Raw genomic sequence first — 23,981 nt, 5'->3', positions numbered from 1 at the left:
TCTTGGTCAAGTAGCCCTTACACAGCCTGGAGGTGTTTTGGGTCATTGTCCTGTTGAAAAACAAATGATAGTCTCACTAAGCGCAAACCAGATGGGATGGCGTATTGCTGCAGAATGCTGTGGTAGCCATGCTGGTTAAGTGTGCATTGAATTCTAAATAAATCACTGACAGTGTCACCAGCAAAGCACCATCACACCTCCTCCTCCATGCTTCACGGTGGGAACCACACATGTGGAGATCATCCGTTCACTTACTCTGCATCTCACAAAGACACAGTGGTTGAAACCAAAAATCTCAAATTTGGACTCATCAAACCAAAGGACAGATTTCCACCAGTCTAATGTCCATTGCTCGTGTTTCTTGACCCAAGCAAGTCTCTTCTTCTTATTGGTGTCCTTTAGTAGTGGTTTCTTTGCAGCAATTCGACAATGAAGGCCTGATTCACGCTGTCTCCTCTGAACAGTTGATGTTGAGATGTGTCTGTTACTTGAACTCTGAAGCATTTATTTTGGGCTGCAATTTCTGAGTCTGGTAACTCTAATGAATTTATCCTCTGCAGCAGAGGAAACTCTGGGTCTTCCTTTCCTGTGGCGGTGCTCATGAGAGCCAGTTTCATCATAGCGCTTGATGGTTTTTGTGACTGCACTTAGTTTTGAATCTGGCGTTGTTTTGCATATCAGTTCATAAACAATTTTGCCAGCAGCAAACCACCCTTCATCCCACTGCTGGCTTGTTTCTGAAGCTAAGCAGAGTTGGTCCTGGTTGATCGCTAGATGGGAGACCAGATGCTGCTGGAAGTGGTGTTGGAGGGCCAGTAGGAGGTACTCCTTCCTCTGGTCTAAAGAAATATCCCAATGCCCCAGGGCAGTGATTGGGGACATTGCCCTGTGTAGGGTGCTGTCTTTGGGATGGGACGTTAAACGGGTGTCCTGACTCTCTGTGGTCACTAAAGATCCCATGGCACTTATCGTAAGAGTAGGGGTGTTAACCTTGATGTCCTGGCTAAATTCCCAATCTGGCCCTCATACCATCATGGCCACCTAATTATCCCCAGTTTACAATTGGCTCATTCACCCCCCCCCCTCCTCTCCCCGTTAACTATTCCCCAGGTCGTTGCTGTGATTGTGTTCTCAGTCAACTTACCTGGTAAAATAAGGGTAAAAAATAAATGTGCCATGGAATCAGTGCATTAAAAATCTATTCCCACTATTTTGCAATCTATATGGCACCTATATGGCACAGCTGTTTGGTCCTTAAATGAAACTGGTATACTTTATTTATCACAATTTTCATTAAACAATTTTGGTCTTGTTGTTTACTTGTAGTCCATGAACTTGATGAAATGTATTTTCTTGACAGATCTTATTGTTGGTGCTTTTGGAGTTGACAAGACAGTTCTGTACAGGTAACACTCACTCATAGTCTCCTATCTGTCAATCTATTGAGTGATGTCTAATATAAGTTTAGTTAAGAGGTTTACCAAAAGGTGTGCCTCTATCATTTGTTAACCTGGCTTCTGTTCCCATTTATTGTACCACAGATCCCGGCCCATCGTCAACACCAGCGCCTCCCTGACCGTCTACCCCACCATGATCAACCCTGAGGAGAAGAGTTGTTCAGTCAACAACGGCAACACCACCATCCCTGTCTCCTGGTAAGTTCTGCAGCATACCTGTCTCCTGGTACGTATTTCAGCATACGTGTCTCCTGGTAAGTTCTGCAGCATACCTGCCTCCTGGTACGTATTTCAGCATACGTGTCTCCTGGTAAGTTCTGCAGCATACCTGCCTCCTGGTACGTATTTCAGCATACGTGTCTCCTGGTAAGTTCTGCAGCATACCTGTCTCCTGGTACGTATTTCAGCATACGTGTCTCCTGGTAAGTTCTGCAGCATACCTGCCTCCTGGTACGTATTTCAGCATACGTGTCTCCTGGTAAGTTCTGCAGCATACCTGCCTCCTGGTACGTATTTCAGCATACGTGTCTCCTGGTAAGTTCTGCAGCATACCTGCCTCCTGGTACGTATTTCAGCATACGTGTCTCCTGGTAAGTACTGCAGCATACCTGTCTCCTGTTGAGTACTTGTCTAGTCTCCTGGGCCTTTATTCTGGGCCTGTATGTAAAGCATCTCGGAGCATGAGTGCTGATCTAGGATCAGGTCCCCCCTTTCGATGTGCTGTCTCTTATACATTATGATCTAAAAGGCTAAACTGGTCCTAGATCAGCACTCATACCCCGAAACTCTTTATAAGTAAGGGCCAGACTTAATTTGCTAAACGTTTTTTACACTTGGCACAACACCAACAGGAAGGAGATCCTCAACACTGGCACTCAGTTGTACTTAGACAGGAAGACCCATTGAGAACATATTTACTTGGGAAACAGTCAGTCTTATCTGGTGGTGGTGACCTGTTATCACAGCAACTTCATAACAGATTATATTTCTTCGAAAGGAGAAAAAGTAAAATAAAATGCTGAATAAGGGCATTGTGGCTGTCAGCTATTTTCCCCTCCCGTTAGAATGTGCTGCATGGTATTCCCCATCCAATGGGAGAGGAAACAGAACAGAACAGGGCTCCTCTAATCCCTGGCTGTGCTGCTCAACATGCTTGACACTGCTTGTGTGTCTGCTGCTGCCCCCCCCCCCCTCTCTAGTCCCCAGATCCATAAAAGAAACTGTTGTATACACATCTTGATTACGCTGCGTTGCCTGGTGATGGGGAGGGATGTAGGTGGGGGTGGAGGGAAGAAGGGCGAGTGAGGGGTCAGGAGGTTTGGCAGTGGCTTTTGAATGAGATATTGTTTGGTGGTGGAACACAGCTGGGAAACATCAGGATGTGGAGACTCGTGCGCATGCACACAAAAAAAACAGAGACACAGGAGCACAATATATAATGGATATATATCCTAGATATAGACATCCTCTCTGTCTCTTTCATTCTATTTCCAATGTGTTCTTTCCTTTGTTCTGTCTATACTGTCGGTTTCGCTCCCTCTTTTTCTTTTGTTCCCTTGATCCCTTTCCCTCGCTCCCTCTCTCCTTCGCTCTTTCTTTTCCCGTCAGTGTGAGTTTGGTTGTAGGGCTTGGGGTTTGGGTTGCTGACTCTTGGAAGCTGTGGCTCATGTCATGGGAGAGAGCAAGAGCCCCCGGCCCGTATAAATACAGACACTGATTGACTGTCCTGCCTGTGGGGCTACATGAGATGACGCTCAATTTCATCCTCTTAAACTCTGTGGATGGGGCTTGGGCTGGGGGGGAGACACCATGTTATTAGCTTGGCTGGCTATAGCAGGCAGATGCCTTTCCCAACATTACCCATTGCTCCATATTATACAGTGATACCCATTATGCTGCTTGTCTTGTAATGTAAGAAAACTGAAGAGTTAGAGTTTAGCCAAAGAGAAGAGGAAGAGAGGGAATGGGTGTGGTGTCTGTGCGTGTGTGTTGACTTTTTGCCATGAATGCATATGCTTCCCTCATCATCATGTCTTCGTTATGTTCTCCTCTGTTCTAAACAGTGTCAACCTGAGTTTCTGCCTCTCGGCCAATGGGAAGTACCTCCCAGACAACCTAGGTGAGCCAACTGTCCACATCTGGTCCAGATGACGTACAATACCATACTTTCAATTGCACACGAATATCAATTTATATAACAAGTTATTGCATGTATGTTGAATGACTTTGTTGTTGCTCTGTATTGTATCGTGACAAAGAGATTAAGAGCAGAGTCAGGGTTCCAGAATCCCCATATCTTCCCTGATCCACTTTTAATGAGTTCCAATCAAAGCACAAGGCTCCTCTTACGCAACCTCAGCAATTATTCCACTAATTACCCCTCTATGCATATGGTTACTCTGCTATTTGTACCTGCTATTTGTAAACTAACTACATAGTCTGGATTCTCTATTTTCTTGAGAGTGTGCAAGTGTGTTTTAATGTCTGATTGATGGTGTGTAAAACAATGGCACATTCATGGTTGTGTCCTGTGTGTGTGTGTTCCTTTGTGTGTGTGTTCCAGACTTCCAGGTAGAGGTGCAGTTGGACCGTCTGAAACACAAGCAGAAGGGAGGGGTGAAGAGGGCTCTGTTTGTAGACTCCCAGCAGACAGTGCTCACGAGGAGTGTGAGGGTGCGGAACAGAGAGCGCGTGTGTCACGACACCAAGATCTATCTGAGGGTAAGTCTCAGACACACACACACACCCACAAACACGCATGCACGCACACTCTTTCTAATGAACACTGTCTCTCTCTATCTGACTCCAGGATGATAAGGAGTTCAGAGATAAGCTCTCCTCCATCTACATCTCCCTCAATTTCAGTCTGGATCCTCAGGCAGCGCTCGACTCCCACGGCCTCAGACCCATCCTCAACTACCAGTCCACCGAGCTCATCGAGCAGAAGGTACTTCAATACACCCCCCCTCTGTCTGACTCTGCCCCCAGCACTGCACTCCTAACCCTGAAGAACGACTCGACGTTAACAGGCCCCGTATATCTACTGAGGTGGAGCACTGCACACGTTTTAATGAACAAGACGTAGTGAAAGACGTGGCTGGAAATCCATTCACTCACTCAGAGCTGATGGTAATGTTTTCTCCTTGACCAGACCTCCACCCCCTCAGAACGACTCAGGCTGCTCTCCTTGTTGATTTCCAAACCGCTCTGCTGGGAAGGGGTCCAGAGGGTCTGTAAAGCAGTTTTCAACAAGAGAAATGTGAGGCGTGTGTATGGTACAGTCGAGATGGAGTTGGAGAGTGTTTGACTGCCCCTCCAGGAATAGCTGCTTTCAGCCTGTCTGGGCTGTGTAACGGATCATAGGAGTCGTGTTCCGACCGAGGGGTGCACAGTAAGACCCCGACACACAGGGTTAATGGATATTTCTGGGTGGGGCCGCTGGTGCCCTTTGCTCACGGCACACAGGCCATGTGCCATCTGGTGTAGATTTGCCAGTTTTATCCTGGCAGGGAGAGAGAGACGTGAGCAGGACTCAGCGTGTGGGCTGCCTGCCTTCAGCTGTGGCGTGCTGCACCCTATGTGAGCTCAACAATAACCACTGGATTGGATTGGAGTGTTTTGGGAAAGGCCCTGGCTGAGGTTGCAGTTCACCCCCCCCCCCCCCCCTACATCTTTCAGTATTTCTCTCTTCTCTCTCGGAGCAGGGCAGTACTGAACTCTGTCATTGGTGTTCCCTTGTCATATCAAAGCTGCTGGGGATTCATCAGATGTGGTGTATTGTACTTACACTACAACCAAGAGCTAAATACTGAACCCTGATAAAGCTATGTTGTTGTAGTACCGAAACTGAACTTCAGATAACATATTTCATTAATCATTGATACCCAGTGTGAATGTAGGGGATGTCTACTCACTACAGCCTGGATTTAATCAGATACATGATACCTTATTATGGATTCCTCCTTATGGCATCGTTTGTACTGGGCTAGCTGTTGCAGCATAGGCTACATACAGGTAACTACCAAAATAAAGGAAACACCAACATAAAGTGTCTTAATAGGACGTTGGGACACCACAAGCCAGAACAGCTTCAAGGCATCTTGGCAGAGTTTCTACAAGTGTCTGGAATTCTATTGGAGGGATGCGACACCATTCTTCCACAAGAAATTCCATCATCTGGTGTTTTGTTGATGGTGGTGGAAACGCCATTTCAGGCGCCACTCCAGAATCACCAATATGTGTTAAATTGGGTTGAGATTTAGTGACTGAGAGGGCCATGGCGTATGGTTTACATCGTTTTTATGATCATCAAACCATTCAGTGACCACTCATGCCCTGTGGATGGGGGCGTTGTCATCATATGGGGGCATAGCCATGGTAGCCAAAATAATGCCCTGCCCAGCATTTTTATATGTCACCCTAAGCATGATTGGATGTTAATTGCTTAATTAACTCAGGAACCACACCTGTGTGGAAGCACCTACTTTCAATATACTTTGTGTCTCGCATTTACTCAAGTGTTTCCATTATTTTGGCAGTTACATATACATGCTGGCTCACCCCAGTTCTCACACCCTCTGGTTGCTGAGTGAGAGTTAGAGATCACCGAAGCCTCTCTGCATAGTTTAATCGTTTCTCTATAATGTGCTCCACATGTTGCCGTGAAGCCAGAGCAATGGGAACATAATAAAAATGGATCCACAAAACGCAACTCTGAGAGTGAAGCTGGAAGCTCCCATGGGTGAATGCCTGATACATTCCACACACAGGGGCCGTGATTTATTTTCGCTGATTTTGACACAGTTATTGAGTGAAACTGTATACTACACACGGTACCCTCAATACACGGACTACACGCTATTCATCTGGCTTCCCTCTGCCAGTTGTTGTTTAACGGCAGCCAGGATAGGACTCTAAATAGCTTTTACCCTGATTGACTGAGTCTGTATATGGGCCAGCACACGCTGAAGGGGCAGAGTAAGTGAGCTGGTGGTTACTATGGTTACCCCGGTGTCTTAAATTAGAACGCCTGGCTGTGTAATGACAGGGGAGGCACTGCGCTCTCTTTCTAATCTACTTCTATTTATTATCTTCGTCGTCATCTAAGTCATCATGATCATCACACTGTGATGGAATCGCACGGGGAAACTATTACCTACGTCAAGCCTGGGCTTTTCCCTGCTACACAAACACGTTCAGTGGTTACTGGTCACCCTTTACTGCTTAGCTCATGTCTTTCTAGTATTTCCACCATAGCCTCTAGCCCTCTAGATTACCCCCTCCTCCCCCATGTCTCTGTGCCAGCTTCAGCCCCTCCCTCCCTCTGGTTCATGTATGGTCCTGCATGCAGAGCGCTGGGTGGCGTCGCGTGTGGCTAGCTTGTGGTCCGCTGCAGTGCGCTGTGGTGTGGACGTCAGTGTGCGGCGCTGGTGGATGTGTGGACAGAGAGCTGCTGGCCTCCCCAGAGAGGCCCTCCTGGCGTACCACTTCTCCTTCGTGTCCTCCTGTCTCTGGGCTGTGTGTGGCGCTGCTCCTGCCTCCTGGCTCCTGCCTCCTGGCCCATCCGTCCCCTCTCCTGAAGGGAAGTCGGACACTCTATGATGGAGGTGGTTTTGTCATCCTACACACAGTCAGACAACTTCTCCTGCCTTCTTATCGACCCATTTCACTCTAAAGGGACGTGAAGTCAGACATGGCGCTGAATTATGGTTGTTTGTGTCATCACATATGGTCATAGTCGCTAACCTCCCCCAGAAGATAAGAGCGTTTAACAGGTTATTATTACAGGTGTTTGGTGTGTAGTAATGACACTTTACTCAGGGGGTGGTGGGTGGTGGGGGCTTGGACTGGAATGTATTAGTCATTCTGGTCTGCACGACATGTCCTATCCCGCTGCAGTTACTCTATTGTATGTTTACCACCAAAGCAAAGTGTCTAATTCTGTATGTTAAGTCTAACTGAAAGAAGTGTAGGCCTCATTTTAATGGGAACTGTGGATCCTGTGTACGCTCTGTCACTCTTTAACTTATTCCTCTCCTCCTCTTTCCTGCTCTAGGCCCAGATTCTGCTGGACTGTGGAGAAGACAACATTTGTGTTCCTGACTTAAAGCTGGCGGTGCACGGGTGAGTTATTCCAAACACCCATGAAAGCCACTAGATCAGGAGAATATATCTACTATGTATGATGAACGGTTGAACTATTCACCCAACTATACAGATGAGTCGGCCTTGTTGTTGTTCTGATCTGATGGATAAATAAAGCTGTGTCGTGCTCCACCCGTTTGTTTAGTTTAGCTTGCAGAGCAGACCAGTCTGTTATTACACCCACAATGCTCCACTCGCCGAAGATACTACTCTGCTTTGGAAACAGGAAGAAGCGCTGGTCTAGGTGCAAGGACTGGTTGTCAGGCAGCTGGGGGAAAGAGACATGAGAGATGAAAGGGATTTGTTTTGAACGTATGAACAGGGAGTTGTGTGTGTGTGTGTGTGTGTGTGTGTGTGTGTGTGTGTGTGTGTGTGTGTGTGTGTGCTCCAACCAGTTCTAGCCTCCTTCTATCAGCTTCTGTTGAAGTAGTATTCACAGCATCTCCATACTTTGATTTGAGAAATCTGTGGGCATTTTCCTCCAAAATAACATGTCCCCTTGCTCTCTTTCTGCCCTCTCATGTTCATATTTGTTTGCGCGCTAATTCCATTTCTCTATTGTAAAAGTCGTCTATTACATACTCTGAGTGTACAAAACATTATGAACACCTGCTCTTTCCCTGACATAGACTGACCAGGTGAATCCAGGTGAAAGCTATGATCCCTTATTGATGTAACTTATTAAACCCACTTCAATCAGTGTAGATGAAGGGGAGGAGATGGGTTAATGAAGGATTTTTAAGACTTGAGATAATTGAGACATGGATTGTGTATGTGTGCCATTCAGAGGGTGAATGGGCAAGGTAAAATATTTAAGTGCCTTTGAACGAGGTATGGTACTCTGCTGGGTTTTTCATGCTCAACAGTTTCCCGTGTGTATCAAGAATGGTCCACCACCCAAAGGACATCCGGACAACTTGACAAAACTGTGTCAAGCATTGGAGTCAACATGGGCCAGCATCCCTGTGGAACGCTTTCGACACCTTGTAGAGTCCATGCCCTGATGAATTGAGGCTGTTCGGAGGGCAAAATGGAAGGGAGGGTGCGCAACTTAATATTAGGAAGGTGTTTGTACATTTGTCTGTAAGGGCATTCATGCGGGACCAAATAAGGGATTTCAGTTGAGGAAAATCATAATGCATGAACTACTTGCCTCTGGCAGTCAGATGATCGTGCTGCATTTATTTAAATGCTTTGTTTAATAGTAGTTTGGGGCAAGGGGTCAATTATGAAATTCCCAGCATTGTATCCATCAAAATATTTCTACTGTTTTCCTGCCAAAGCACACAACCTGTACCACCAATGCCCCTTAGGAGAGGTTTTAGGTTTTTGTGGGTTCTTACAATGTATCCCTTTTGTTTTCTTTAAAGAGCGTGATGGCTGTTGGAGTCTGACTAGGCTGGCTGGCTGGTTGGCCAATAGAAGATCAGTGTTTGAAATATGGTCCATGTTGCTTTCTCTCTCTGCCTGGTTTTATGAGTTCAGCTCTAATTAGAAGCGTCTGTGTGGCCCTCGTGTGGAATTCCTCTCTCATTGTGTTCAGAAAGAGAGTGAGAGATGGAGGAAGAAATGTGGGGAGAGAGAAAGGGAGGGAGTGGAAGGGGGAGGTGTTTTACATTCCTATTCTGTGCTCTAACGCATGTATGACTTTGTTGCTACATTTGAAAAGTTGTGTGTGAGGAGGATGCAGGGGAAGGGGAGGGGAGAGGGAATTTCCTGAGATGAATCTAAGTGATGTGTTTTGGGCTATGTCCCATTTCGAGAGAGATGAAGCACGGATATCAGGCTATAGCAACAGAACATGCAAGTATGTTAGTGACCAGACACTGCTTTATACTGTATGCACTGTGCACACAGCCTTCACAGTTGTCTCTAGTATAATGTCACCCTCTCCCACCTCTTCCGGGGCTTATTTACACTCGGAGACCCGACACCTCTTGACCTGACGTCTGACCCGATTAGTAAGCAATTTCTGTTTTTTTTGGGCCCTCAGGGACCGGAAGGAAGTGTACCTAGGTGACGACAACTCACTGACCTTGACTTTCAATGCTCGGAACGAGGGTGAAGGAGGGGCCTACGAGGCTGAGCTGTACGTGGTGCTGCCTCCTGAAGCGGACTACAGCGGTATAGCCCGCAATAACGAGGTGAGAGGAACTACTAAACATTCACCTGAACCCAACACTACTATTAGATGTGAGGTAATGTAAGGGTCCCATTCTATTGGCTCATAAGACTTGTGATGATAGATCTATAAGGAACAGGACTGTTATGGAAGTTATGAAAATGCCAAATGGAACCAAATGTTTGTTCTCGGTGTTTGATCTGTAGATCTGTATCTATGATTCTTCTTTGTTGTGTTCTAACCAATGACAAACACATATGAATGTATATGGTTCTAAACCAGCACTCTTTCTCCTCGCTCTCTGTCTCTCTTGGTCTCTCTTGGTCTCTCTTGGTCTCTCTCTCTCTCTCTCTCTCTCTCTCTCTCTCTCTCTCTCTCTCTCTCTCTCTCTCTCTCTCTCTCTCTCTCCTCTCTCTCCTCTCTCTCTCTCTCTCTCTCTCCTCTCTCTCCTCTCTCTCCTCTCTCTCCTCTCTCCTCTCTCTCCCAGAGCCTGACCCAGCTAACCTGTAGCTACGAGACAGAGAACCAGACCCGCTACCTCAGCTGTGACCTGGGCAACCCTATGAAGTCTGGCACCAGCGTAAGTCAAGGATTCATGTTCTGCTTGCCCTTCTGAAGATTGGTCATGAGTAGGGCCAGGAGTATTTCCTGGTTAGGTCGCATGGGTGGAAAACAGGAGCAGCTCTGGCTCTTGGCGTGAAAAATCATTGATTTTTGTTTCGGCCATCTTGGTCTTCATCAAAATGAGAATGAGGTCACATGATATAAAAAATAAACTTTGGGCCTGGTTCTACTCAAGACCTTTCTGAAGGGCATTGGTAATGAATGGGGTGAGCAGTTTTTCCTGGTTAGGTCACATGGTCCTGGCCCTACTCGTAAGCAATACTCTTCACTGGTGGAATAGCTAGTCTAGCCCTCTGAGATCTGTTTAGTGGTAGAAAAGTAATTGGAGCTAGCACAACATCAATGTTTCCTAGTGTGTGAAGGAAGGGACTGTGTGTCGTCCAGGGGTTGAGTGGTAGAGAACTGAACTGGACAGGAAAGGCTCTCTTTTCATGTCACAGCAGTGTCCAGAGAGGAAGTTCCTGTCTGAGTAGCAAGAAGCTGGTCTACTTCTCTGCTCTGAGCAGAGGTTCCCTCCTAATGTGTCTGACTGCAGAGGAAGACTGTAAAGTGGACATTGTTGGAGAGGTTAAGAAGGTTTTCTGATAGAATGGTTGTATTCAAAGTGTAAACTAAAATTGAAAAACTTTAGTATGCAACAAACATATAGTATAGATCCTGCCATTGTAGTACCCAATGCGCTGAGGATACTGTACTTTGTCCAGTTTGTCTCTGTAGTGCGTTAGTTATAATTCACAATGGCATAGAATGTTTATGAGCAGTATTTTAATAGTTTTTTACAGTGCACATTTGCAGTTCGATACACACTCACACTACACAGTTAAACAGTAAAAGCTCTCAACTCGCTGGAAAACAAAAGGGGCATGAAATTACAGTTGAATTAAAGGGCAGCAAAACAGAATACTGTAAGCAGGAAGTCCCAGACTGTCTGGACCTGCAGGCCCAGGTGTATTACAGCTGTGTATGTGCCAGCCAGGCAGGCAGACAGGAAGTCCCAGACTGTCTGGACCTGCAGGCCCAGGTGTATTACAGCTGTGTATGTGCCAGCCAGGCAGGCAGACAGGAAGTCCCAGACTGCCTGGACCTGCAGGCCCAGGTGTATTACAGCTGTGTATGTGCCAGCCAGGCAGGCAGACAGGAAGTCCCAGACTGTCTGGACCTGCAGGCCCAGGTGTATTTCAGCTGTGTATGTGCCAGCCAGGCAGGCAGACAGGAAGTCCCAGACTGTCTGGACCTGCAGGCCCAGGTGTATTACAGCTGTGTATGTGCCAGCCAGGCATGCAGACAGGAAGTCCCAGACTGCCTGGACCTGCAGGCCCAGGTGTATTACAGCTGTGTATGTGCCAGCCAGGCAGGCAGACAGGAAGTCCCAGACTGCCTGGACCTGCAGGCCCAGGTGTATTACAGCTGTGTATGTGCCAGCCAGGCAGGCAGACAGGAAGTCCCAGACCGCCTGGACCTGCAGGCCCAGGTGTATTACAGCTGTGTATGTGCCAGCCAGGCAGGCAGACAGGAAGTCCCAGACCGTCTGGACCTGCAGGCCCAGGTGTATTACAGCTGTGTATGTGCCAGCCAGGCAGGCAGACAGGAAGTCCCAGACCGCCTGGACCTGCAGGCCCAGGTGTATTACAGCTGTGTATGTGCCAGCCAGGCAGGCAGACAGGAAGTCCCAGACCGTCTGGACCTGCAGGCCCAGGTGTATTACAGCTGTGTATGTGCCAGCCAGGCAGGCAGACAGGAAGTCCCAGACCGCCTGGACCTGCAGGCCCAGGTGTATTACAGCTGTGTATGTGCCAGCCAGGCAGGCAGACAGGAAGTCCCAGACCGTCTGGACCTGCAGGCCCAGGTGTATTACAGCTGTGTATGTGCCAGCCAGGCAGGCAGACAGGAAGTCCCAGACTGCCTGGACCTTCAGGCCCAGGTGTATTACAGCTGTGTATGTGCCAGCCAGGCAGGCAGACAGGGAGTACCGACTGACTGACCGATTGACCCCTGAAGACAACAGAACAGCTGGGAGGAGAGAGAAAGAGAGTACAGGACTGTTATCCTTTCGGGGACTCTGGCCCCCGGTATGCTATTATTATTGTATAACATAGAGTCTACTCACCGTCGCTGTACTGTATGTGTCAAAATAGTTTTAAAATAGTGCACATGTTTCCTAATGCCCTTACAAGGTTAGCTTTAGATATGTTGGTTGCATCATCCCCCCCTTAGACATTTGGAACTCTCTTGCCTCACGTCATGTTGGCATCAACCCCTTGTCCCTGATCACATTGCTTCTCCTCATCTGCAGCTGTGGGCAGGTCTGCGCTTCACTGTGCCACGACTGAAGGATACACGCAAGACGGTTCAGTTTGAACTGCAGATCCGCAGGTATAACTCAGTTACATCACCTCTCTAGGCATATGTTTGAACTGGGACTATAACTGGACATGTGTTATGTGTCACTGACAAAATAATTGAAGGCTAAACTTGTAGGATACAGACCATCAAAAATACCACAGTACTCCAATATCACCATATAGCTGCAGAGGTGTGTTTTCTCTAATTCATCCCCCTCTCTTCCTCTCTCGCTTTCTCTCCACAGTAAAAATGAGAATAATTCCCACAGCGAGGTGGTTCCCTACAAGTTGGAGGTGGTTGTCCAGGCCGATGTTATTTTACAAGGGTGAGTCCAGAGGAAGTCAGAGAGAAGTCCAGGGGTGGGAGGAATCTCTGTGTTAGATTTCCCCCATCAGAGCAAAAACCTTTTGGAACTCCTTAAAAGTTGTTTTATTTTTCTCCCCACACAGTCTCATGCTTTCTTTCCCTCTGTTTTGAAGAGTCTCCCGGCCAGACAAGGTCTTCTTCCCTCCCCCCAACTGGAAGGTGTCCAAGAGCCCCCAGGTGGAGCAGGACATCGGGCCTGCAGTCCAACACGTCTATGAGGTAAGGAGTCAAAGGGTTGGGGTTAGGATTAAGTTTAGGTTGGGAAGATCCAATGGGACATTCAATGCATAGACAAAGGTGAATGCAGCCAAACCGTGAGTGGACGTGTTTCAATGTAAGGAGCCAGAGGCCCTCCAGGAGGATAGCTGCTAGCTGGCTGGGTAGACTCATCAGGATGTAGTGTGGCAGAGAGTTCTATACAGCAGACTCTGGCCTTATGCAGGTCTGTAGCAGCAGGCAGTACTTTGCAGACACTAACTTTTTTTGTAGAAGCAGACCAGACCAGACACTAACCTTTGTGTAGAAGCAGACCAGACCAGACACCAACCTTTGTGTAGAAGCAGACCAGACCAGACAATAACCTTTGTGTAGAAGCAGACCAGACACTACTTCCTGGGGCTGCAGAGAAGTCAAAGGAGAAAGAAGAAAGAGAAGAGACACATTCCAGGAAGCACAGGGATTTGTTTTGAGCTTTACATCATTACAGGTCTAACTCAATTTGTAAGGACAACCTAGTCTCCCGTGATAGACATCACACCGGACCACCTTTCACATAGCAGAAAGAAAAACAGTGCTCAAGTTTAGATGACATCACACCGGACCACCTTTCACTTAGCAGAAAGAAAAACAGTGCTCAAGTTTAGATGACATCACACCGGACCACCTTTCACTTAGCAGAAAGAAAAACAGTGCTCAAGTTTAGATGACATCACACCGGACCACCTTTCACTTAGCAGAAAGAAAAACAGTGCTCAAGTTTAGATGCCATTTCCTGGAAGTCTGGGTCAAACCAGAACGGGTTAATTTTTAGCAAAGACTAGCTGAGGGGGTTATATGCTTGTAATATTCTTTTAACTAATTGCTCTCTTTTTCCGTCTTTCCTTCCATCTCTCTCTCCTTTTCTCCCTCGTTCTTTCCGCTGTCTGTCAGCTGGTGAACAAAGGCCCTAGTGGTATTAGCCACACAGTGCTTCAGCTCAGTTGTCCTCTCAGTGTTCAGGGACAGGGTCTCCTCTACCCTCTGGAGATCTCTACTGAGGGACCCCTCAACTGCACCACCAACCACTCCATCAACTACATGCAGCTCAAGGTGAGCAATCAATCATTGGAATGTCTTTTGATGTATGACAGGTTTAAACATTATTTTAATGTTTATGTTAAAAGTATGTTGTTTACACTTTTGCAAGGGTACAGCAAGTCTTGAACTCATTGTCTCTCTCGGTCAACACAGACACAGACACAGACACAGACACAGACACAGACACAGACACAGACACACACACACACACACACACACACACACACACACACACACACACACACACACACACACACACACACACACACACACACACACACACACACACACACTCCCACTCCCTTCTCAGGGTCACATGAGGCTGACAGACATCTGTGTGAGGCTAGAACACTTCAGAGAGACGGGCACTCTGAAGATGTCCCACAGGTTCTAATTCAGTGTGTGATTAACAGTCTCTACACCCACCTCCACCCTCCCTGCCCAGCCAGCCCTAACCAGCCCCACCCAGGACACCATCCCCACTAACACTTTGATCTCTCAGCACTTCCCTCAGCTCAGCACAGCTTGATGAACCTCTTCTGTACTGATACACTCAACTTCTAACATTAGGACCCCTTCTGCAGGGTTTAAGCCTCAGGTTTTTCATGGGAACCGATGACTCTTGGGTAGTCGCTTGTTTCTGTTTCAAACTTCTAAATGGCCAGATGCTGAGATGAGGCCGAAGAGGTTTCCCATTTAGCTGTGATCTGATTTTCTTTGCGCACTACAGTGTGTTTCTATGGGAAACCATGTGAATGAGACCTCACATTCACTAGATTAATAACAAGGATAATGATGGGTCACTAACGTCACTCCCTATATTGACAGAAAGGGTGGTGTGCTCGTCTCCCATGTGTGAGGTTTCTGTCTGTAATGTATTGACCTAATGGGTGGTCTGCTCGTCTGTCATGGGTGAGGTCTCTGTCCTAATGGGTGGTGTATGTTCTTTCCCTCGGTCTCCTCAGCTCCAGCAGTCGTCCACAGAGCAGCCTCCCCTACTTGTGCCCGGCCAGGATCACCACATCGAGAGGAGAGACGTCCACAGAGACCAGCTGGCTGAGCACACTAACCTGGTGAGGCCCTTAGCAAGGACAGATGGCGAGAGTTATTGGAACAGTGTGCTATTAATGCAACTGGCTTTTTGAGTGATGAGTAGAGCTTGTTGTTGCCTCTGGTGGTATTTCATGTTGTCAAATAGTTCAAATAAACAGGACAAGTGGATGGAAGTGACTAGGGACTTTCCTTTGGAATTGAGCTGAGATGGAGGGTTGAACCTCTGCCTCTCTGCTCCTCTGAGTTGCCTGAAGCCATGGCATGTATTGATCTGGGACAGTGGCTCTGGCCCTGCTCTTGGAAAGCCTCCTGGGATTGACTAATGAGGTTATAAGGTAATTGAGAGGAAGGGGTCAGAGGGCATGGGGTGGTGGTGGTCCCGCTGTGGTGATTAAGATTAAAGGGCTGCAGGGAGACTGGGAGGGGTGGAGCTGGGGCAGTAGGGACATGGAAATAGGGGAATCTGTGGGACCAGGGGCATGATGCGCTGGTTAGTTCACAGGCCGCCCTCTAATTTTCCACTCCGTGGTGTTGTTAGTGTGAGTACCACTGCCCCTGGCACACACTGGCCCTATTGATCCAACCAGGACCAGGTAGCTCTCCCTCTGTTCTCCCTCTCATTGGTCTGTCACTACCCAGAGTGGTGAAAGAGGTCTTTGTCCCCCCCGCCTGTCGCTCTTAACCGCCCCTCGTTTATCAAGCCTGCCCGATGACACGTTTCTATAAAGGCCGCCATTCTTTGTTTCACTCTTAGCACTTCAGTTTCTATGCTGAGTTGGAACTAAGGACAGACGTCTCTGTTAAAAAATATATTTCAAGAGAAAGTGTGTTAGTGGTCAGAGCTGTGCATAATGCAGTTGTATAGGCCCTTGATTGAATCTGGTTGTAGTAGGGGACTGGTAAATGAGAGAGACCCCTCGCTATGACTGGCCTTGTCCTAGAAAAAATGTAAATGAAGTAGCACTGTGAGCTTGGTCTCTAAACGGCTATTAGAACAATCTAGGAAAATGTACATTGAATTATTGTTTACATTCATGTCACACAGTAGCTGCCATTGTACACTTCAACACACACACACACTGCAGGTCTATTATATAGCCAGTCACTGCTGTTCTACTCATTGTGGGAACAGAAGCTTCCCTCCCAGCTCCTGCCCCTGACCTCGGCCACCCCACTAGGGAGGATCTGGCACTCTACCATATCCAAATGGACCATTTCCCCAGGCCCACCAGAATCCCTTAGCCTCCCCCAGCCTCAGAGAGCTTCCCCAAGCCTCCACCAGCCTCAGTTAGCCTCTAGTTTTAATCAAGTGTAATATTTTGGAAACAATTGTCTGACTTGTTGGACTAGGCCTCAGTATCCTGGGGCATCGGGGAGGTCCAGGACAGGAGGAGGAATTAGACAGGGGGCATATCTGTTTGTCTGTCTGTCTGTCTGTCTGTCTGTAACTGTAATGCCATTATTAAGCCTGTCTTAACTGTAAGGCCCTGAGGGAGGTTACAGGCAGTAGGGTAGGTACTGGGTTGTGTACTACACCCTCTCCTCCTGCGTTCGTTTGCCCTCCTTGGCTCTTGGCTTAATAGGCAAACTAATCCGCTCCCGCAGGAAGCCCACCAAAACCGCCCAATCCGGGGTGGTCTGTCTAACACACCAGCATTAAAAGTCAGTTTGTGGAGGTTTACAATGCAAAGCGCCCAGCTACCATTATGAGGATTTAATTAAGATTGTGTATTCTAACAGTCTTGTGAAAAGGGAGCTGGTGGTTGGGCAATAATGTTGAGTGTCGACTGCATGCTGGATTTTTACAGTCTCATGACATTCACTCAATCTTTCTAATTGGAAGCAGCCCTGCATTGGATCATAACATTGACCTCTTTGTTCTATTTATTTGGCCTGCAGAGTTAACATTGCCCTTACTGCTCTTCCCACCCACCTCCTCCCCGTCTACTGACCTTCACGTCAGTTTTTAATTCATGCACTTACAGTAATTACTGTTAAGTTAAGCCTGACAGAATGTCAAATTAAGTTTGTTTTGTAGACGTTTGGTATTCCTTGCTGAGGACAGCAGTTTTTGCATGGCATATCTCAAATGATGGCATATTTTATGTAATTTGTTAAGCCTTAACACACTCTCTCTCTTCCTCCCTCCCTCCCTCTCCCTCTCTCTCTTCCTCCCTCCCTCTCTCCCTCTAGTCCTGCTCTAATGTAGAATGCTGGACGCTGCAGTGTGACGTTGGTCTTCTGGAGAAGGGGACCAGCGCCATCCTCAAAGTGCGCTCACGCATCTGGGCTGAGACCTTCATCGAGGTACGTACCGTATGGACTGGAGATGAAACCAACCACTCTGCATACAATTGCTCCACTACATACCTTTTTAATATGGCGATTGAAGAGTGGATCTTGGTCAGGTTCAGATGCAGAGATTAAAAACAACCAGCAGAACTACTGGCCTCCCCTCAAACTCACTGCACATGTAGATGCATGTTTCTACCAGATGACATTGGCACTGATTGCATGAGACGGACTGTCTCCGTTCACGTTGTTGTCTGTGTATTTTCTCATGTCAAGGTTTGGCTGAGTATAAGCAGAATGATTCCTTTAAGCATCTACAAAGAAAAAAATCAACACTCAAAACCTCAAATTCAAGACTGTGAAAGATGAATGACCAGTCAGACTCACACATGTGATTGTATTGACTAGATGTCAGTATTAATGCTAGCTCAGAGCTAAACTCTGCCAGTGTGTACTGTCTCAAATAGTTGGCCCAAATGAAGGGAAAATGGTAGCTAACAGAGAGTATAATTCAAAATCTAATGTCAATAGTCGTGTGTGTGTGTGTGTGTGTGTGTGTGTGTGTGTGTGTGTGTGTGTGTGTGTGTGTGTGTGTGTGTGTGTGTGTGTGTGTGTGTGTGTGTATAGTGTTATAGTGTTTTAGTTAGAGCTGGATGGTATCTGTCCACAGAAGCAGTTGTGAGAGACCTTACACACAAAGCCTATGTGTGAGTGCATTGAAAATTCATTAGCTGGTGGTCGTGGCTTCTCATAGGATTGGAATGTCAGAGGGGTTTTGTGAGAGACAGCGGTCTGATAATAGAGTTGCATCTCTCTGTAGCACATGACCGCCACCTACTGGATACAAGACAAAGTGCACCCATTACCAGTCCACACTCTAGCCTTGCTAACACATATACAAGCTGCAATTTCCCAGTACTCCTACACTAATTATTTGCAGAATCACAATGAATATCCAATCTGATCCAGTTCCTGTTGTTTTGCTTCCATCCTCAGAGAGCATACAAAGGGTATGTGCTTGAGTGCCTGGCAAGATTCAGTGTGATCAAGATGCCCTATGCCATCTTACCCAAGGAGCTACCAAGTGGATCTAAAAAGGTAGGTCTATGTGCAATACACCCATGTTACCAAACCCCTCTATGTGTTACTGTATTGTTAGTCATGCATTACCATACAGTATGCCAAAGTTTTGTACATCACTCCGCTGTTGGGAAACTGCAGGAAGCCTGGAATCGAGGCTATTATAGTATAAGTGGTGGTCATGACTAATTCTCTGCCCCCTCCTCAGGTGGTGACCCCGGTGGTGTGGAACAAGCCGGACAGCCAGTACTCCGTGCCAATGTGGATCATCATCTTGGCCATACTAGCTGGACTTCTTCTGCTGGCACTGGTGATTTACGTCCTGTACAAAGTGAGTGGTCAGGATGGTGCTGATGTTAACATCAGGCAGAGTGGGCGGTTTCCATCTCTTAAGAACGTCCCGTATTTGCCTTTATAACTAAGACTTATTCGTCTCAGGCCAAACCTCATCTTGCTCTTAGCTCAGCCTTCTCTAGGCCTAAATGTAAGTCTGGCTGGAGAGACTAGAACCTCATTGACAGGTTTTGAGATGAGATTTGAGATGATGTTATAAGTATTATATTCAGTTCAAACTTTTTCTGTCTTTTTTCTTTCTCCCTCCCAGCTTGGCTTCTTCAAGAGGTCGCTACCCTACGGCACGGCTATGGAGAAGGCCCAACTCAAGCCCCATGCTACGTCTGAGGCCTAAACACCACAGAAGGATTAAAACAAGCTAAAAGAACCAAAGAAACCTAGATACCCACATGATTGCAACAGAGAAACATGGTTCATTTAAATGTCCAGAGAGGATCAGACTGCAGTTGAAGAGTGAGGAAGAGGAGGAGAAAAGACCACTGGAACTCCACTGTACTGCACTAGAGGAAGAAAACCCTAAGAACTCCAAACCAAATGAATGTTTTTAATTTAATATGTGTTGTTTTGTTTGTCGTCGTCAGGTTGGGGTCGATCACCAAGATGAACTTCAGTGTCACAGTCAGACAAACAGGCCTTAGACTTACTGATCCTATTTGAGTTGAAGTCCAAGACTAGTGACTACAGAAGATGAAGAATGGGAGCCCTTGATAAGCCCAGGATGGAGGAAGACGCTTGGTTTCTCCCTCCACATCTTTTAAAATAGCTTTTACTTCTCTTGGATCCGTGTGAAAGATAATAATGTTTGTCTTTTTAACTGCCTTCGTTTTGGTGCTAAAAAGTACAAACGTTGTGCTCAGTGCTTCAAACGGGATGGCCATATCTTTCTTCTGGTGTTGAGGGGAGTGAATACCTCTCTCTTCCTTTTTGTAGCATTAAAGAATCACAGCTGATACTTTCCCCACCAAAGACCTGGAAACTGCATGATCAGGGCTTCTACCCATAGACAGATAATTGTGTCTGTCTCATGTCGCCAAACTCTACACTTTGACTTTTTATATATGAACATTTCTACCAAAGATTTTTTACAGTCTCTTCTGTTATTGTTTTATGTAAGATGTAAGTGCAGCCCAAGTGCTCCAGTAATGTTTGTCAGGTTTAGATAAAACAGAGGAGCCTATCTACATGGCTTCTGCCCCCTTCTGAGTGGTGGACATGCAGTGCTTGGTTCAGTTGTTTTGCACACAAACTAAATCTACTGATGACTAACAAGATGCCAAAAACAGACAGGATACTGACTTGACTGATCTTCCTTTGAGTTTGACATGAACTCTTACTGATCACGTCGTGTTGATCCATGTTCGTTGTGACAAATGAAAGCATTGCCTCAAAGTCGTCTGGGACTTGACTGGATCCACCACCATGGGCCTGTGAGATAGATCTCACTAACAGCTTGAAACAGTGTGGTGCTTTGCCAGAACTCTGGCTGGTGACTTGTAAGCGAGGTTGTCCAGACTTTGCTTGTGCTGCAAGAGGCAGTATGGAAATTGGGTTGAAGCAAAGGCCATCCAGGTATATCCTCAGCCTTGGTGTGTAATGATGTCTTGAAAGTCAATATATACCTATCGTATGTTGCCAACAGAGATCAGGGAAGTTGCAGTACATTCTGAGTGGGTTGCTAGCAGGTCAGGGCTCATTCCATGTGAGTGTCAGGGAAATGGCCAAATGTCCAGTCCCTACACATTTGACCTCGATCTTAGTGTGCTTAGTGTGCATCTTCACTTCGGTTGATTGTTTTATTTTATTTGATGCCCTTATGGATAAAGAGAACTGACTATGAGTACCAAATGCACTCCCAACACAATGCTGCAGCTTCACCCAGGGACTGAAAATATGTGGGGTTCATTTATTTGTCATGTTTTTATGTAAATGTGTGTGTGTGTGTGTGTGTGTGTGTGTGTGTGTGTGTGTGTGTGTGTGTGTGTGTGTGTGTGTGTGTGTGTGTGTGTGTGTGTGTGTGTGTGTGTGTGTGTGTGTGTGTGTGTGACTTCATGTGTGCATGTTCCTGTCTGTGTATGTTTTGTCGATCAGAGAGATCTTTCCCATTGCTAATTCCGCTCCTTCCTCCCTTGCATCACTAGAGAAGGGTAGACTTGTCCAGCAGTAATGGTGATCATTGCGCCACTACAATTTGTGCTCAGGATAGGTTGAGACTGCTGTTTAGGACAGCTAGGACCAGAGTAGCTATTCATTTAATGCAATAGAGAGACTACGATGCACATGCATGTACATACATGTCTGTACTGTAAAATCAGTTTGTGCCTCTTGTAAAGGAATAGCAACTGGGCATTGGGAACAAAAATCAATTTGTTTGTACGTGCAATATTATTTACTCTGGTTAATATCGTTTTCTGTTTTTTTTGTTGCAGTTTTTGTTATTTTCTTTGGTTTTGTTCCGGGGGAGTTGTGCTTAACCCATTGTATCTACCATCTAGTGATGAGTGTGAGACATCAACCATACATAAACTGTTCTCGTGGTCGGGACGTTATGGTCAGATTTTTTCTCTCTAGGTTTTTCCACGTTTTGACCACTTACATTTTGCTCCATCACTATAACTAGCCAATCTTTAGTATCAATATTTTAGATATCAGTGGTAAAAAAATATATAACGACCTCCATCAAACTTCTGAGTTGAACTCGAGTTGGCCTATGTTACTTGTGTGATAATGTATGTGCAGTTCAATTGTATCAGCTATCTAAACACAGCCATAGTGTTACACATCTGTTTTTATCTGTGATGCCCCCTGGGTGATATTGGTGATTTCATTCTGCGATTAGGCTTTTCATGAGAGAGCTTTATCAAGACTCATGGTGCAAAGACTGCTAATGCCTCTCAGTGGATCCATTTTACATGTAAAATATTGTTTTGAACAGTATTTGTATGATGGTAGTGTCCAGACGGAACATTTCAACCTAGGGTTATTTATATGTTGAGGATGTTTTAAACATAATCCTCTGTGGTTACAGCAGGAGACTACACTGAGTTTATCCTTGTTTTTCTAAATGTCTTCTAGGCCCAATTTTTATATTTTTTCTCATTTTTACCAAAGTTGTAAATATATTTCTGACAAGGAGAATGTTTTTAGATCCAATAAAAAATAATTGCTTGTTGTGAAATTTACTCTCCTCATATTGGGGGGGTGTTAGTCTTTCAGTGATCATTTGTATCATATTTTATGGTTTGCATTTCCAATAAAAATTTTTTTTTTTTTTTACAAACTCTGACTTCATGCTTTGATTGAATACACATCATTCTGAAAATAATTTATTTTGAAAAAATAAACGTACATGGTATGAAATGTTTTACACATTTGTGTATGCGTTCTGGCAACATAGCTGATTGCTAAACTATTTATTGTACATGAAAGTTGTATTACAAAGTGAAAAAAGGTTAAAACACTCCATAACTACATTCTATAGCATATATCTGCTCTACTGTATGTGCTTATGTAGACGGGTTACACCTCGATCACACCAACATTGTTTTGGCATTTTGGTACACCAAAAGCACCATCACTTCAAATGGAACGCTGCGTTTGCCTTACAGCATTGCGTTGCAGAGGCAGTTGCAGTGCGTTCTGTGTGGTATATTCGTTGGATTTATCGAACGTATGCGCCAAACTGTATGCGTCGACGGCTTGACAGAAATAGTAGCAAAAGATGAATGTTGAACTTTGTTGCACACATCCAGATGATGCTGCTGCGTCCTATTTCATGCAAAAGACTATCGGTGTGATCAAGGCGTTAGCTAACAACGTCATGAAAACGATGCACACGCGTCAATGGGGCAGAAGTCTGTGTTGTGATTCTGAATGGCCAGATAGCTAGCAACAATAACAAGAAGCTGCCAGTGGGGAATCGTAGGTGGCTCGTTTCAACTAGTTTAATCTTGTTCTTGATACCATGTCTTGTTTTGAGGTGTTTTGACTGATGTCACATCAATGCTAATACGGCAAAAATTCGCTAGCTAGCTAACCAACAACTGTAACGATGTATTTGAGAGAGAAGTGCTCATTGTGCAAATGTATTTGTTTTAAAAAAACATTGGAGACTAAATATAGTTTACATGTTGTCAACAATCTAAGCCAACACCGTCTCGTTTGCCCCAACCCGTATATGGCACTTGTGAAACCATAAGATTATCATACAAATAGTCTGCTATACATATGATCGTATAAATAACGGCTAATGCCAAATATATGCACTTCTTCCTCCGGAGTGTAGTGTTGCACCACAGCACGCAAAACTATCAGAAACAGCAGTCACAGGACCAGCAATATCTCTGGTAAGGCACTAGGGGTCACTAGATACTGCCAGTCTGATCCCTCCTCAGGTCCTAGTCACTTGATTAGCAGTCCAAACAGCTGCTTCTCTTGAATGCGCTCTGTGTGATACTGAACAGCCCAGAAACATCCACAGTCCTCCATTCTTGACACTAGACATGCACACGAGTCTATAGAAGAGCTTGCATGTGGATTAGTATGACCATGGAGGTGTGTGTATTCCCCTGCCAACCTCTTATTCACAGGCTGTCTTATAGACAGTCTTTATACACAGTCTTTATACACAAAGCTATGTAGATACAGTCCTTATACACTGGTCTGGTTCAGCTCTCAGCGCTCCATTCCCCTGGACAGTTGTGTCAGTTTGCGCTGGTTGTCGATCACTTCAAAGTTCTGAACATAGTGGCGGATGTTGCTAGGATTCCGGAGAGGGAGGGACTGCTCAGAATCTGGACAAGCGACAAAGAGGGAGATTGTTTCTTAACACCTAACACAGAAGAGCTACATGT

General features: G+C 45.9%; 2 protein-coding genes across 4 annotated transcripts in view; one reads left to right on the top strand and one right to left on the bottom strand.

The window, feature by feature from the left end:
* LOC120061104 (integrin alpha-5-like) overlaps positions 1–22,489 on the top strand; it is a 55,722-nt gene extending 33,233 nt beyond the window's left edge. The window contains exons 14-30 of the mRNA XM_039010653.1: positions 1,361–1,406; positions 1,542–1,655; positions 3,521–3,576; positions 4,021–4,178; positions 4,267–4,404; positions 7,513–7,580; positions 9,595–9,745; positions 10,211–10,303; positions 12,641–12,720; positions 12,935–13,015; positions 13,170–13,275; positions 14,206–14,364; positions 15,318–15,425; positions 17,599–17,712; positions 18,694–18,795; positions 18,986–19,108; positions 19,382–22,489. Of these exons, the coding sequence (XP_038866581.1) occupies positions 1,361–1,406; positions 1,542–1,655; positions 3,521–3,576; positions 4,021–4,178; positions 4,267–4,404; positions 7,513–7,580; positions 9,595–9,745; positions 10,211–10,303; positions 12,641–12,720; positions 12,935–13,015; positions 13,170–13,275; positions 14,206–14,364; positions 15,318–15,425; positions 17,599–17,712; positions 18,694–18,795; positions 18,986–19,108; positions 19,382–19,465 (1,781 nt within the window). The 3' untranslated portion in view covers positions 19,466–22,489. The remainder of the gene's footprint in view (positions 1–1,360; positions 1,407–1,541; positions 1,656–3,520; positions 3,577–4,020; positions 4,179–4,266; positions 4,405–7,512; positions 7,581–9,594; positions 9,746–10,210; positions 10,304–12,640; positions 12,721–12,934; positions 13,016–13,169; positions 13,276–14,205; positions 14,365–15,317; positions 15,426–17,598; positions 17,713–18,693; positions 18,796–18,985; positions 19,109–19,381) is intronic.
* Positions 22,490–22,526: 37 nt separating this feature from the next.
* The window catches only part of LOC120061105 (rap guanine nucleotide exchange factor 3-like), a 47,126-nt gene continuing 45,671 nt past the window's right edge, over positions 22,527–23,981 (bottom strand). For all 3 annotated transcript variants that reach the window (XM_039010655.1, XM_039010654.1, XM_039010656.1), the window contains one exon: positions 22,527–23,921. In XM_039010655.1, the coding sequence (XP_038866583.1) occupies positions 23,803–23,921 (119 nt within the window). In that variant the 3' untranslated portion in view covers positions 22,527–23,802. The remainder of the gene's footprint in view (positions 23,922–23,981) is intronic.

This window comes from Salvelinus namaycush, chromosome 16, assembly GCF_016432855.1.
Source record: "Salvelinus namaycush isolate Seneca chromosome 16, SaNama_1.0, whole genome shotgun sequence".
Lineage (NCBI taxonomy): Eukaryota > Metazoa > Chordata > Actinopteri > Salmoniformes > Salmonidae > Salvelinus > Salvelinus namaycush.
Note: the sequence above shows the minus strand (reverse complement) of the source record. Positions and strands in the feature narration are given on the sequence as shown.